The sequence below is a fragment of the Manis javanica genome, chromosome 11 (genome assembly GCF_040802235.1).
Source record: "Manis javanica isolate MJ-LG chromosome 11, MJ_LKY, whole genome shotgun sequence".
Classification (NCBI taxonomy): domain Eukaryota; kingdom Metazoa; phylum Chordata; class Mammalia; order Pholidota; family Manidae; genus Manis; species Manis javanica.
In genome coordinates, this window is record NC_133166.1 from 110,739,683 (window position 1) to 110,755,383 (window position 15,701).

The 15,701-nt window shown below is 62.0% G+C and overlaps 1 protein-coding gene across 6 annotated transcripts in view; it reads right to left on the reverse strand.

Moving 5' to 3' along the window:
- SHANK2 (SH3 and multiple ankyrin repeat domains 2) overlaps nucleotides 1-15,701 on the reverse strand; it is a 471,338-nt gene that overhangs the window by 235,633 nt on the left and 220,004 nt on the right. For all 6 annotated transcript variants that reach the window (XM_073217285.1, XM_073217283.1, XM_073217284.1 and 3 more), the window contains 2 exons: nucleotides 12,383-12,698; nucleotides 2,655-2,821 (listed from right to left, as the gene is read on the reverse strand). In XM_073217285.1, coding sequence (XP_073073386.1) covers nucleotides 2,655-2,821; nucleotides 12,383-12,698 — 483 coding nt within the window. The remainder of the gene's footprint in view (nucleotides 1-2,654; nucleotides 2,822-12,382; nucleotides 12,699-15,701) is intronic.

The window sequence follows — 15,701 nt, forward strand, 5'->3', positions numbered from 1 at the left end:
GGCTGGGGGTGCCCCCAGCACCTGGGTCCCTCCGAATGTGGCTGCACAACAGGGAAGGAATACAATCTCTGCACATCTTGATCTTTAAATTACTCAGGGTCCGAAGGCATCAGAACTGCAGAGCAAGGGGCCTGGGCGACAGACGTGTCCCCTATCCTTCTGATCTCAAAGGCCACGGGGAGAGCAAGGGGACCCATGACACTTGGAGGTCCAAAGAACAGAAACTACCAACTTTTTATGGGTTTGCCTAATAATGGGAAGAAATGGCCGAAGTGAAGCAGACACGCGCCCTCCCAGCTGACGAGTGCTGGCGGCACCTCCTCCACACACCGGGGAGCTGGCTCCTTCCCCACCGCGCAGCCCAGCAGCCGACTAGGTGCACAGGCACCTGGCCCGGCGCGCTCTCAGCACACCGCCCCGGGCGGGGAAGGGCCCTGCCCACAGGCGGTGCAGGCCAGCGCCCTCCTCGTGGCTATGAAAGGCCACTTCGCTTCTTCCGGGGGCCAAGAGGGACTGGGCTGGGCTCGCTATAAGCTGTTGATTTAAGTCATTGAAAAGTGAGCATTTCACACCCGGAGAACCAACTATTTACCCTCCCGTCCTCACAAGCCCAACAGGCGCTGAGACCACAGCTGAAGGAAACTGGTCAACAGGGCGCCCCGTCTAGCTGTCCTCCTCCTAAGTTACCATCCGGGCCCCTCCAGGGACACACCGCCGTCCCCTGCAACGTGGACAGCGGTTACATCCAGCCGCCCCAGGCTGGCTTGGAAACTCGGCGGGCTTGGCCAGTGCTGCCACTATGTGGGTACCCACCGTGCCCTCAACCACCCCACCCCTCCTGGGCCACTGAGGAAGGACCTATCTGAGACAGGGGAGTGAGCCCACAGTTTGGAAGAACCTGAGTCCCAGGTTTCCCTGATTCTGCCCTGAATCCCCAGTGGGAAGGCACATCTAGGCCATTTGAATGTCAAGCCATCCTGGGCTTCCCTGAACACATGCATCCCTGGGGCAGTCCAAGCAGGCGCGCCCCTGATCCTGGGCGCCCTCATCTTAGGAGACATAGGTTGGGAGGTGCTTCTGGGTACAAGGGGCCCAGCTGCCTCCTGGGAGCATTAAGGCCTGCCCTTTGGGCCGTGCAGGACGGATCTGAATGAAACGATCTGGCGGCCCAGCTCGGGAGGTGTGAGGCTATCCCCAGGACCCCGGTCCCCCCCTGCTGCCAGGATCCTCCCAGGCAGCCAGCTCCCCTGCCTCTGTGGCAGCCCCTTGAGGCGGGGGAGAGAATTCCTGACGAGAGGGTCTCTGCTCCTCACCAGGAGCTGCCGATCCTTTGAGGGGCGAGCTTTGGAATAAGGTCTGTGATTTCTGTCCCCAGGGAGACAGGCGGGCTCTCGCTCACCCCGCACTCCTGCAGCGAGGGGGTGACCCTGGGGGCGGGACTAACACACAGGGTTCAAAGCGATGACACCAGTTCACAGCGTCATAAGACAGCACGTGCTTTCAGTGAGTGAAAAATCTCAACAGAGTAATAGGAAGTCTTGGCAAATAAAAATAAATGATAAAAGCACACATGGGAATGCTAGAGCTTAAATACACAATTTCTGAAATTAAGAAATTCACAAGGGGAACGAGACACCTTAAGGGACATTATAGAGCCCCCGGTTTACGTCACTGAGGGGGAAACTACTGAGTATGAAACTAGAAATGCTCTAAGGTGAAGAAAAGCGATAGAAATCGAAAGAGCCCTTGGGACCTGCTGGTGCTCCAGATGGTCCGATGTATTGCAGCTGGATGGCCAGGTGCCAGGGCGGGGCTGGGGCAGCACCTGCCACTAGAGATCTGGGAGCTGGTGGACGTCGGCCAGATCACCGCACAGCGTGGAGCAGGGAACCGAGCTCATCACCAGCTCGGGGCCAAGGGCTGACAGTGTGGAAGGCGGGATTTGAAGCTGGCCTACTGCCCTCTAAGGGGCATGCTTTCAGTGCCCTTCCGTGTGTCTTCTGAAAGCCTGTCCTCCAGAGACAGGCCCAGGTGGGGCTGGGCATGTGTGGTGTGCCACAATGTGGCACTGCCCACCAGTCCAGCTGCCCCCACGTGGCTGGCAGCCCACCCCCGCCACTCCTCTGTCTCCCTCCTGTGGCCTTCAGCACCACAGGGCTCGGCTGCCCCCACCTACCTGATCCCCTGCTCAGAAACCATCCCCGACTCTCAGGACCCGTGGGGACAGTCTAACTCCTCAGCCTGGCATTCATAGTGGCCTCAGTGGTTTTCAACCACACTTGCCAGGATTCTGCTTTGGGAATTCTTCCCTCCAGCCTGGCAGACATCCTTCCCTGGAACGTTGCAGGCCTACAGGATGCTGGGCCATCCAACTGGACACCCCCTGACCCCCAGATCCCACCTGTGACAGGTTCTGCCCCAGTGCCACTTCTCCCTGAGGCTCTCGGGTTCTCCTAGTGGAAAGGAGCTCTGCCCGTCGATAGCCTCGTCAGCCCCTCTCCCGTTCTTTCCGCTCAATGCGCACATGTCATTGTCCCTAGTGGACATGAGGGCCACTCTGCAGCCAGGGCTCCACATTTCCCACAGGGGTCCCCACAGAAGCAACGCCTTAGACGCCCACATGCAGAGGGCCCGGCAGTGGGGAGGGCACTGACCTTTGACCCTGTCGCCGCGGTGGAGGGGGATCTCGCCATCGACCAGGGGCTGGTACGGCCTGACGACGACGAAGAGCCTGCCGGGCACCGCGCTGTAGAGCTTCCTCTTGGGCTCCAGGTGCTCGTGGGCGGGCAGTGCGTCCCTGGCGCCAGGCGGGAAGGCTGGCCTGAGGGGGGCGGAGAGTGGGCGTCAGTCCGAGGCCGAGGCCGGGTGGGCTGCACCCCCGGCCACTCACCACACACGCCTCACTGTGAGCGATCGCCCTGGAGCTCCACGTCAGGACGTGGCCGAGGGCGTGGAACGGCCCAGGGATGGTGTTCACGGGTAAAGCCCTCAGGATTCCGGCTGCTGCACTTGTGGGGGCACCGGAGGGTAGAGTGGGCGCTCAAACGGGTGTGTGCGCCCTGTTCACGATGGCCCCAGGACGGAGAGCCCAACGGCCCATCGGCACACGAATGGGTGAACAGAATGCGGCCCAGCCAGGGGACGGGATACACCACGGCCACATGGGGGGACATTGTGACACACTACAGAGCGCGGTGAAATAAGCTGGACACAAAGGCCAGCCCCTGCGGGACTCCATCCACAGCAGGCCCCAGAGGTCTCCAGGTTCCTAAGGAGGAGGGTGGGTGCCAGGCCTGGCGGGGGTGAGTTTAGCGGGGGTAAAGCTTCAGTTTGGGGAGATGGAATGGTCTGGGGGTGAGGGTGCAGAAGGCTGCGCAGCAGTGTGAATGCGCTTAACGTCACTGAGCTGTGCACTTACAAATGGCTGAGATGGTAAATCTTACGTAATTTCCCACAATTAACAAAATAGAGTATAAACGAAAGGACCCCCAGAGAGGCAGCCCTTCCGGCAGGCCCCAGGTCTCCAACATTTTATCAGTTTCACCGAGAGCACCAGCCTCTCCAGGGGAGGGAACACCCAGAACCTTCTGCCAAAAGCTTTATCGCCATGCAGGTGGCCCCCCCCTCCCCAGGGGGCCCTGGAGGCATTTCATACGTGGTGCCTCAGTCCTTTCTCACTTTACATCACTTCACAAAGAGCAAATGCTCCCCGGCCAACTTCCAGGCTGACTGTGAGTGACCCCCAACTGGGCTGGGTGGGGACATGGTGGCAGGAGAGGCGTGTTCCAGAGACACGTGCAAAGGGGTTTCCTGCAACGCCCCACATCCCAGCAACGGGAGGCTGGGAAGACGGCACGCCCACCCTTGATCTCGTCAGCAACAGCTGTGAACGGCCGTGTCTCGTTCTCTTCCCGTGATGGGATCTTTAGAGAAAACACAGACACGCAGATGAATCCGGGCAGGGATTTCGGACAGGCTGGCTGGCATCCTGGTCGGAAAGCGAGAGACCACCCTGCCACGGGGGGATGAGAGGAATGTTAACCAGCCAGGGGCTGGATTCCCAGTCAGGGAGCCACATCTGAGGCCCTGGAGGGGGCAGGCTCCTGTCACAAATTCGTGACCATGAACAACGGGGTCCCCACCTGTGGCCGTCCTCTCAGACCACAGAGGCCGAGGCCGGGAGCCCACGGAGGCGCTGTGGGCTCAGGGACCAGAGAGGCGGGCCTGCAGGGAGGTGCTGGGAGCTGATGTCACCACTCACTTCTGGGATTTAATGGGAGCCCGCCCCGTCCCTTCTGTGCCTCGCCCATGTCTGTGCCCGAGGAGGGCCACGTGGTTTGCTCTGCGCTGGTAAAAATTCACAGGGGTGTGGCCAGGCACTATTTTTCACTCACCGTGTGGACTGAGAGCTACCCACACGGGCTCGTGTCTGCAGGTGTGAAGCCGGAGGCCCTGCCAGGCTCAGTCTGTGCCCCAGCCTAGACTGGCAAGGTGTACAGGACAGGGCTGGCCACGTAAGCTCCCCTGGACGCCTGCTGGACTCCGAGGACACTGAAGGAGGCGGGAAGCCTCATTCCCTGTCCTCAGGGGTGTCATTCTCCCTGCAGAGCCTTCTCTTAACAGGCTGAGGCTACAGATGGAGGGCACAGAGGCCCGGGGGCACAGGCGCCCCTGTGAACTCTGGCACACCCAGTGGCCTCACATCACCTCTCACTGGGTCCCTCCCGGCCTGACCAGCCACAGGTGCATGCGCACAGACAGGACACCCACCCTGGGACTCCCCCAACGAGCAGATGCTTCCTCTCCATGGATGTCACTTATCCGGGATGCCCCAGGAGCTCTCAGGGCAGTGACTCCCGCAGGAGCCACACGTGTGACCACCTCTGGCCCAAGGGGAGCAGCCAAGCCAGCTGACTTGGAGAGGGGCCAGGTGCCTGCGATGGAAAGGGAGGCAGGGAGGCCAGGGCAGCTCTAGCTCTAGCTGAGGGGTCCCTCCTGCCAGCCTGCTGGGGTGCCTGCAGGTGCCTGACGTGAAGTTCACTCATGCAGCCTGACGCAGCGCTGGTGTGGCCCAGGACCAGAGGAGAGCCCAGTGCAGGGGAGGCGAGTCCTGGGTGAGGGGACCCGATTCCTCTGCGCTAGGGAAAGTGTCCCCTGGGGCCACTTCACCCAGATCCCTGGGGCTCAGAAGAGGTTTGGGGTCAGCAGAGGGCAGGATGTCACGCACCGGGGCCCGAACTCCCCTTCTGCCTCCACCTCCTTTAAACAGCGCTTGACTTACTCTTGACGCACCTGCCGCGCGGGCACTGAGTGGTGGTGGGCGGGACCCTCACGTGGGGCTGCAGGGAAGGCGAGGAGGGGGCAGAGGGGAGGAGCCCGCTCCCAGCTGGCCGTCACTGCAGCTCTGATGGCACTGTCGTCTCCGCATCTCACCGTAACCCTGGTGGGGAGAGGACAGGCAGGCCCTCCGGCCCCTGGGTCAGGGCCCAGCTCTAGGAGAGCAGATGAGGGGAGCCGGGTGGGCAGCGGGGCTTCTCCCACAGGCAGAGGGCCAAGCAGGAGGCTGTCGTCGCCAGACCTGCTCATGCGGCACTTAGCTAGTAGAAGGAGCGGCGAGGCCCAAAGCGTAGGGACCCAATGAGGAGCCCACCTTCTCAGAGGTCCCCCCGGGAGCTGCCCCAGGAGCCCCAGGAGCCCACTGTGCATATTCAACGACTGTCAGTGAGGAGGCTGAGCTCAGCCTAGAAAGCTGAGCCTCAGAGAAGTCCACCCATCCATCTTACCACTTATCTAAACATCACCTATTCGCTCATCTACCCAAATTCCAAAATGACCCTGTCAGAAGCCTAGCGACCACTATCAGACGCTGGACAAACCAGTTCAAGTCTGGAAGCCTCAGTTTCCCCACGTGCTAAGCGGGTATGATCAGGAGTGGCCCGGACATGAGGCGGCAGGAGCCGCTCTGCGCAGGTGCATGCAGACATCGGCGCCCCGACCAGTCCTCGCTTCAGCTGGAGAGCAGGCAACAAGGTGCATGTGGCAGCCAGCTGGCGCCAGAGGTGCCACAGCGTGTGCCACTGGGCCGAGGTGTCAAAGTGTCACAGCTCCAACCTGGGCAGCTCTGCAACGTGAGCCACTTTGCAGGTGGCCCCCTAACCCTGCCCAAGCCTCTGTCTCAGGACAGGCAGGAATGAGTCCTTGCAGACCAGAGCACATGGTGGCTCTGGGCGTCAGCCACGACGCTTGGTCCCAAACAAGTGCTGGAGATCCTCTCGGACCATGTTAACCTGAGCGTCACAAAGCCCATTTTACAGGTCAGGACATAAGCAGTGGCCTCGGTGCACAGATGCAGAGCTCGCCTCCCATTCCGGCTTCCTGACCCCAGCCCGGGGCTCGCTGCAGGCTCCCTGCTCCATATAGTGATGGACTCTGCCCGGGGACAGGAGGACTGTCTCTTCACAATGCCCCATGTATGACCTGTGCCCTCCTCCGGCCTCCTAGGCAGCCCAGACATCAGGAGCCACTGCCCTCCACAGCTCAGGGGCGGGAGTGCGGACCTCTCAGGAGAGGAGGCTTGGGGAGGCCAGGCCGGGGCCCTCTCACTCTGCCTGCACAAAGAGGAGGGGTGTGCAGTTTCCCGCACCCCAAGCTGTCAACATTTTCCTTGCATTCCAACTGGGAGCAGCCAGATGGAGTTCCAACCTCGTTATTTTTGTATAAGGGCTAAACTGCTGAATTCTCAACATCAGAAAATTGTTGGCCGGCTGTGCGGTGACACAGATGACCGAACCGAGCCATTTCCCAGCTATCCTGGGTGGGCAGGGACCTGGCAGACCTGGGGGCTACTAGAAGTCGGGTGTCCCCCAGGTCCCCGGCTCACAGTGACCGGGGTGGGGGGCATTGCTCCGGAGTTGCTGGCCTGGGGCTCTGGAGAAGAGGACGCACAGCAGGCCCCACACCCCGGCCGTCCATCCACTGGCAGCTGCGTGTCTTCAGTGTAAAAGCCCAGACCCTGCAGTCACCCCTGACCAGGGCCAGGAGGAAATGCAAGAGCCCTGAGGCTGCTGCAGCCCTGGGCCCCACAGCCCTTCACGGTTCCGCCCTGCCTCTGTCGCTCTGGCAGGAGAGCCCCACACTCCACTCCCTCCCTGCGAGGCCCTACCAGGGGTGCTGTGGGCGGGGGACCCTCATCAGGATGTTCTGGCATGAGGACAACCAGTGCATACTGGGGAGCCTTTCGCACCTCTCCCCATCCCTTCCCACTGCCTTCCCAGTCACGTGGGACCCTGGCCCCTCCCTGAGGCCCAGCAGGCCTGCCCCTGCTCCACTCGGATCTGCCCGCCTCCACCAAGCCCCTCACCTTCCCCACAGGAGTCTGAACGCTGACTAGCATAAGCTCTCACTCCTGGGGCCTGTTAGGGGCTTCTGCACCCCCATGTCCTCAACTACATCAACTGTGAGTTCTGACATGTCTCCCCACTCCTTTCTGGGGTGGGGGCATGGCGTTCACCTCTGTAGGCTGAGCGCCTAGCATGCAACCAGCTGACGGAGCAAAGAATGAATGTCCCCAAATGTGGAAGGAGAGAAGGAGACAGGCGGGGGGGCAGCCTGCTGGTGCCTGGCCCCCACTTCCTCGGCAGCCTGCCAGGTGGGCCCCCTTTGCCCAGCCCTCCCTTCCTGCCAGGTGGGAGACATATACCTGGGAGTCCACTTCTGGCCTGAGACGTGCTGACAGCAGGTGGGTGGGGGGGCAGGCAGGTGCAGGGGACTCCCCGACTTTGTCCCTGACCCTGGCAGTCCCTGCTCTGCCCCCACCCTGCCAGCTGGGGTCCCTCCCCGTCTCTGGGTCAGGACAGGCACAGGACAGCTGCCCTCTGCACATGGTTCTCACTGAGGAAACCGGGTCTCTGCTCCACAGCTGGGGGGGGGAGAAAAGCTTTGGGGACCTGGTCCCCACATCCCAGGAGGCAGGGAGAAGACTCGCAGAAGGGGACAGAAGCCTGAGCACCCACCCCACAGGCTGGCGTGGTGGGGGCTTAGCCCCAGAAGGGGTGTGCAGCACAAGGTGGATATCCCCTGCCCTAGGGCCTCTGGAACCTGTTTCCGCTCCACAGAAGGGGCCGGGGTTGGTTCTGAAGTTCGTGGCTCCATCTAAAGGTTCTGCTGTCTGACCCAGCCTGCTCCTGGACTTGAGGTGCTTTCTCTGGGCTGGGGGGTCCTTCCCGGGACACTCAGGAACTGAAGTGTCTGCTCAGGGGCCGGGGGCACAGGCTCGAAGCTGGCTCGGCTCGCCCAGCACCAGGACCCTCCTGGGATGGTTGCATCTAATCTCTGCCTGAACTCGAGAGCATGAAGCCTTCCACTGGCTGAGCTGAATCCACCCCAGAAACGCTCATGGGATGGTGGGGGACTCAGGGCTCCCTCGTGCCAGTGAGGCTAGGGCAGACCTCAGGGCCCGCTGCCCGGACTTGCAGAAATATACCAAGAGCTGGTCTAAACAAGGCGAGAGCCAGTCAGCCCCCTGGGTCGCTGGGAGGGGTCCTGGTAGGACCCCAGCGTCTCCTCTCCACACGATGGTGGGCGATGGGGCAGGTGGACACAGAAAAAGCCCTTCCTAGGCAGGGTCTTAGGAACACGTGCCAGTCATGCCAGTGGCCGCCACTAGAGGGCGCCATCCCAGGCGCGCGCAGAGCTTTATACCCGAGGCAGGGCGCGATGGCGCTGTGGTACCTGGACCCCCTTTCTCCGCCTGCACTAGGGCCAGCCCTCTAGTGAGCAGGGGCTCCCTGGGGGCCCAGGTCGGGGAGGGAGCCGGGGAGCCAGCGGCAGCAGGAACCCGGGCAGGGACTTGGTTAGCTGGGGAGGCACGGCCCCTCTCCATCTGCACCCGAGGGTTTGGCCCCAGGCTGGTTCTGGCCGCAGTGATGCACCCCTCACAGGTTTCTGGGGTCTCACGTAGGAGTTTAGGAAATGGGCTCTGCCAGAGAGAGGGGAGATGGAGTGGCCGGCCTTCACTAGGGCCAGTGGGGGGAGGGGGGGTAAGGCGGGACAAGGTGGGGGTGGGAGCTGGGGGGCAAATCCCCTCTGTGCCCAGCACGCTCTGTCTCTCTCCACTTCCCTTGCCACTTAGCCCAGGCCAGACTTTTTTCCGATGCCGGCACCCATCCCTTCCAGTGCCTGCCTGGCAGCAGCCAGAGGATCCTTCTAGAAAGTCCGTGACAGTGACAGCTGAGAAAAGCAGGCACCTCTGAGGAGCTGACTATGAGCCAGACTCTGTCTCACCCCTGACAGGTATTGCATTCCAGTTCATCCTCATCACAAGCTATTAGTGCCGTTTTACATGAGAAGATTAAAGCACAGAATGGTCGAGTGGTTTGTACAAAGTCACACAGCGGGTCGGAAGCAGAGCTGGAAGCAGTATGGATAGGGTCTGCTTGGGCGATGGGAGACGGGCTCTGGTGAAGGGGGCATGTGTGGGCATGTGGCTTTCCCCCCATAACACGGGGGGTGTCCTCATCACACCTCCCGGGCTCCAGGGGCACCCTGGGCCACCCCGAGGCTGGGAGCCCGCATTCTCCTTGTGAGTTCCCCAGGCATAGTGCTGGCCAGGGTCTGTGTGCCCCCAGATGGGGCTGGGTGCCCCCAGATGGGGCTGGGCTCTGGGCTGTGAACACAAAGACGGAGTGGAGGGGTTCAGCCACCTCCTGAGCCCCCAAAGGCCCAGGGCTGTGCTAGGGTCCCTGCATGCTGGCACCCCCAGCACCAGTGGCCTGTATAGCCATTTCCATGCCCGGGCATGGTGTGAAAGGCCAGACTGTGATTTCCCAGTTGGGAAGCAGACAGCCTACCGTGCAACTCAAGTGCCCACCACTATCCTTGTGCCCTGGGGGAAGCTGGGGTGCCTGGCAGGCCCCAGCAGGGATCCAGAGCCTTAGGGTAATGCCCCAAGCAGTGACAAGGGCTCCTGTCCTGGTGCAGCCACTGTCATAGGCCGGGGAGGCGGCTCCTAAGCAGATGGGCATGGACAGGCAGGCTCTGGACGGATGGGCAGGGAGGAGGCCAGGACCATGGCAGAGAGGCAGGACCGGCAGTCAGGGTGCCACTTGGCAAGGGTGGGTGCTGGCTGCCCCAGAGCCCAGCATTGGGGCACCCCTCGGTCCCAGGAAACCTGGGTGGTTGGCTACCCTGCCCACAGTTCTGGGTGACGAAGGGAACAGGCCCAGCCAAGTGCCAGCAATCATCTAATCCCAGCTTCATCTAAGGGCCACCCTGGACTGTGCACATGCTGTGTACCAGGTGCTGCCATGAACTCATTCATTCCGAGAACAACCCAAGGGGGCTGGTTTTCCCGTGACCCTCATTTCATAGTCACCAGAGATTAGGCACAAAGTGCTCAGTAAGTGTTCCCACCCAGTGGAGGCGAGCACCTGCACCCAGAAGTCCTGACTGCCGGCATTCAGGGCAGACTGGAGGCTGCAGTTACCTCACCAACACAACCGCAGGCTCCGGAAACCCCGCCGCTCAGGAGCCCAGGGCAGTCAGGCAGGGGCCGTGCCACGCACCCCGGCGCTCTCTCTCCACAAGCAAGATTTTGCTGGCAGCTTCTGCAAGTCCCTGGCCACAACGCCTTTGGTATCTTATTAGACTTCATGCTGGGAGCCCGGGACATGCTCTTTTTAAAATTATGGTCATAATTCTAGTGAACGGTGTGAAGTGGAATTTGCTGCCTCAGGGGAATTCTTTAATTCAGCTTTAAACCGTTCTTAGCGCCTCGGACTTCTCCCTGGGGGTGACTCAGAGGGAGAATCTAGACCACAGCCAGGAGCCGGATCCCTTCCGGTGGAGGAACAGGCGCAGCGGGAAGTGTCTGCAGGCGAGGCTCCGAGGCGGGCTGGGGGGGGGCGGGTCACCCCGGCACCTTCTCCCCGCACTCTTGGGCGCGGCGGCTGGTCACAGCACTCAGCCCACGTCTGTGGCCACGTGAAGCATGACCCCCCCACCGGGCTCTCTGCCTGTAGCCCGAGCCCAAACACACCCCAAGCTTGCACGGGCAGGACAGAGCCCTCAGGCCGTGGGGACGTGGCAGACCCCTCCCACTCCCCACCACCCCAGATCCTAGCTGGGGCCGCAGCAGGCTTGGGGGACCCAAGTTCCGAGCCCTGGGAGGAAACACGGATGGGGGTGGGATGGGGATCTGGTGACATGTGGACCAGCGGGGACACTCAAACCTGACCCCAGACCAGTGCCAGCCAGGAAGACACAGGTCCGCAGCCCTCCGTGGAGGCCCTCCCGCCTCAGGAGAGGACAAGCCCCGGGAGTCCCATGTTGAGGATTCGGGGACCAGGAGCCTGGTCAGAGCCCCGCCCCAGCGACACGCTGGCATCATGAGCCCAGGGCTCAGTCCTGCCATCTGTGAAATGGGAGGATACTGGGCCCGCCTCACAGGACAGGGGCAAGGTGAGCCGACACGCGAACAGCCCCGCGTGAGTGCGCAGGGGGCTGGAGCGCAGCGGCAACTGAGAGGGTCCAATGGTTCCACCCAGCTCCAAACCCACCCCCGGAGGCCCTGGCAGTGAGCCCACCCCCAGGGAACCCCAGCTGTGCCTGAAAAAGTCTAAGCGCAGCGAGACGAGGGGGACAGTGTCCTGAGCAGATGGAGGGCAGGAAGGCCAAGACCCCACCGTCAGATGCCCACGGAGGGGGTCCACGCTTAGTCTGAGCTACACTGGCCTTATCTCCTCATCTAGAAAAGGGGGAGGATGGGGTTCTGCCACCTGGGGCTGCTGCACAGACTCAAGACGCCTTCCGTGCACCAGCTGTGGGCGATACGACGGGGGCGGCTGAGGCCATTCCTCGGCTGCTGGGCTCCTCGGTCTCTGTGCCCTGGCTGGGCACCGAGCCTTGCTTTTCCCGTCTGGTCCAGGGTTTCTCACTGCTCTGTGTGTGCGCATCACCTTCAGATAAGGTGCCTTTGTGTGAAACGTGGCATTTGGAAGAACTCAGCACGGGGCAGGCTGGTGGCATAGCCCCCTGTGTTCACCTTTCAAGTAAGTTTAGGACCCACAAGGAAAGGACACGTGTCCCCAAATGCCAGCAGCAGCCTCAAGCCACCCTAAGAAGCTCAGCCGGCCTCCTGCACCTGCCCTGAGCAGACATCTGGGCCACAGTGCTTAGGCAACGGCCCTGGGCCCTCACTACTCTCAGGACAGTCGGAGCAGGCAGGGGGCAGAACTCTGGTTTTAAAGCATCCAGACGGGAGTAAAAAAGGCATTCTGCTCAGCCAAGGGCAAGGCCAGGGTTTTAGGAACCACGAGCCCCGTGCACGGAGGGCTTCCCACGACTGGTCCCCACGGGAGCACCCCCACGCCCAGTAGCTCCTTACCCGATGTGCCAGGACTGCTGGGACCTCTTGCCATCCTCGCCGGTGCCACCCAGCCTGTTGAGCGACGGGGACCGGCTGCGGGGCCCAGGCACGTAGCTCCCGATGGTCCTGATGGCCCCATCGGGCTTGCTGGGCATCTGCTGCAGCAGCTGGGGTGAGAGGCTGCGGTGGGAGGTGGCGGGGCAGGTGGCCCAGTCGGGAGCGCTGACATTGAGGTTATTGTCACTGTTGGAGCGCAGCAGGACCCGGGGAGCGGCCAGTGTGTTGGGAGGCCGCCGCCTGCGGTTGGAGTACACGGGGGCCTCTCGGAAGGGCACTGGGTTGGAGAGAATGGGAGAGGAGGTGAGTGTGTGCTTGCCCTGTCCATGCCGGGCAGGACACAGGCCCGCGTGCACCACCACCCCACGCGGCCAGGTGTGAGTTCTGTGCCAAACCCACACAGGACCCCGCAGTGTGCAGATGCACCCCAACACAGAAGCAGGTGGGTGGAGACTGAGAACATCTCCACTTTAAGGGGTTCAAGCTAATGCTTGAGATGGAAGGGACTCGGGGTCTGCTTTCCATCCAGGCCAGCGCCCACTCCCTCTGCAGCCAGGAGACACGTGTGAGCATAGCCACCCCATCTCACAGCACAGTCAGGACACTGAGGCAGCCACAGTGAGGCAGGTCCACTTCACCACGACCTGAGCTTGGCCCCTGCCATGGGCTGCATGCGTCCCCGTGGAGTTCATGTGCTGGCACCTCAGAATGTGACTGTATTTGGAGGTGGGGGTCTTTACAGAGGTGATTATGGTAAATGAGGTCACAGGGAGGCCCTGGCGTCCTCATCAGAAGAGGTCAGGACACAGACACGCACACAGGGATGGCCACCTGAGGACCCAGGGAGAGGACTGCATCCACATGCCCAGGAAAGGCTCAGGGGAGCCGGCCCTGCCCACCCCTGGGTCTCCGCCTCCAGCCTCCAGGACATGGAGATAATAAACGTCTGCTGTGTGAGCCCCCAGCTCTGTAGGACTAGTCACAACTGCCCCGGACACTCACAGGGCCTCCAAGTCTGGTCAGAATTAGTCTGCCTCAGCCCCAACCACACCCCTCCCTCCCTCCCCAAACCAGGACCCTGCGGCGTGCAACGGGGGCAGGTGGGCATGCCTCCCTGGCTTCTCTCCAGGTCCAGACCACAGGCAAGGCCTTGCTCTGCCGAGCTCAGCATGCCCAGGGACTCAGCACGAGGACACTGCCCATGGGGGCCGTGAGGCCAGGAATCCACACTGCAGTCCCGGGCTGCTCCGAGGCCAGAGCCAGAGCCAGAAAGTGTCCTTTCCAAGAAGAGGCTTTTGAAAAGCAGCCCCCAAAGCTGCAGGGAAGGAAGCTGCTGAGGACGCCTGGCAGCAAGGGACGCGTGCCGCCTCTGGGCCTGTGGCAGCCAACAGCTATCCCAGCAGCAGTACGGTGCGCGCGCTCTGCACTGAGCCAGCCCAGCTCTCAGGCGTGTGCTGTCTGAGGCCAGGGTTGTCAGCCCACAGGCTGGAGCCACGCAGAGCCTCTGGGAGCCGATTAGGAGACGGGCATCTCTGCATCCCAAAGAGACGTCACAGGTGGCTCAGGACAAAGTCCTGGGCAATCTACTGCCCCCGGGTGCCCAAGATCAGAGGCTGTGGAGAAGTACTTTACAGAAGCTGAGGACAGGTGCTGGGCATGGCCCCAACCCCCTGCTACCGGCCCACGCCCCTGCTGGACAGCAGAGTTCACAGGGGACAGAGGTGGCACTGGCAGGGCTGTGGGGACAGAGGTGGTGCTGGCAGGGCTCACTAGGGACAGAGGTGGCACTGGCAGGGCTCACAGGGGCACAGGTGGTGCTGGCAGGGCTCATGGGGACAGAAGTGGCACTGGCAGGGCTCATGGGGACAGAGGTGGTGCTGGCAGGGCTCACTGGGGACAGAGGTGGCACTGGCAGGGCTCACGGGGGCACAGGTGGTGCTGGCAGGGCTCATGGGGACAGAGGTGGCACTGGCAGGGCTCATGGGGACCGAGGAGGCACTGGCAGGGCTCATGGGGACTGAGGTGGCATTGACAGGGCTCATGGGGACAGCAGTGGCCCAGTGCACTGCTTCACTGCCTCCCTAGGATGCAGGGCTGTCCTGGGAAGGCAGAGATGGCAGGAAGCCGCCCGGAAATGGCACGAGGCTGCTTGAGGACATGCACTTGGAATCCCGGCTGGGGGCAGGACAGCTGGGGAGGGGAGCACGCTTTCCGAGGCAGCAGTGTGCCCCGGCTCCAACCCGTTCCCTCTGGGAAGCCGCCCTGTCGGGGTGGCACATGGCCACGCTCTGCCACGGGACGGAGGCTGGGGGCCTGCGCGGACCTGTTTCTAGAGCAAGAGGGGCTGCCAATTGAGGGGCTCAGCCCACTGGGGAATCAGTCACAGCCTCACCCACCCACTAGAAGATTCTCATTTTGGGGAAAAGTCTGAGTTTGTGTTTTTTACTGGTTACGAGGGAGAACATACCCATTCACCCACTGAGTAGACAAGAGGCCACAGAGACTCCACAATGAGAACGCTCATCATTTAGGGCTGTCGGTGTTGGGGTGATCTGAGGCCCCCTGACAAAGCGGAGCCCTGGGAAGGGCCGGCAGCAGTCTCAGAGAGTCATCCCCACTCAGAGATGGCCGGCTGGAGGGGCAGCCACAGACAGAACCCCTCGGCGCCGGGTCATCCTCAGCAGCCTCCCGGAGCACCCTCACTGCCCCACCGGGGGCAGGCCAGGGCCCATGTGAACTGCAGGGAGGAGAACCCCAGCTCTGAGGGGTGCCCCCAGACCAGGACGTGCCCATGCTCATCTACACGGATCCACGCCGGGCCTCCCAGCTTCCCGACGAGGCAGCCGGTTCTGTTTTGCTGACCTGTATCTGGGTGAGTTAGGAGTGCCCTCGACCGTAAGTGACGGAATTTGGGTGGAGCCCTGCCCAGGGCTGAGAGGGGACATCAAGGGCGGGCAGTACGCGGGCGCCCTGACTCCACACCCCCAACGGAAATGTGCAGGCGAGCATGGATGACAAAGGTCAAACTACCAGAGGGTGGATTTGGGCTAAAAACATTAAGCAAACGACCACAGACAAGGCTGTGTTTGATATGAATTCCGAAGACTCAGGCAGGGGAGGGCTCTCTGCGTGGGCGACTGGAGAGGGGCAGACATTCCCGTGGGCAGTTGCCTTAGGAAGGTTAAGGGACACCAGAGCTGGGAGGGCTCCACACACACTGCGCCCCAAGGCCCAAGCGAGCCGCGCACATGGAATCGCACAGGTGACGTTAGGGTGAACA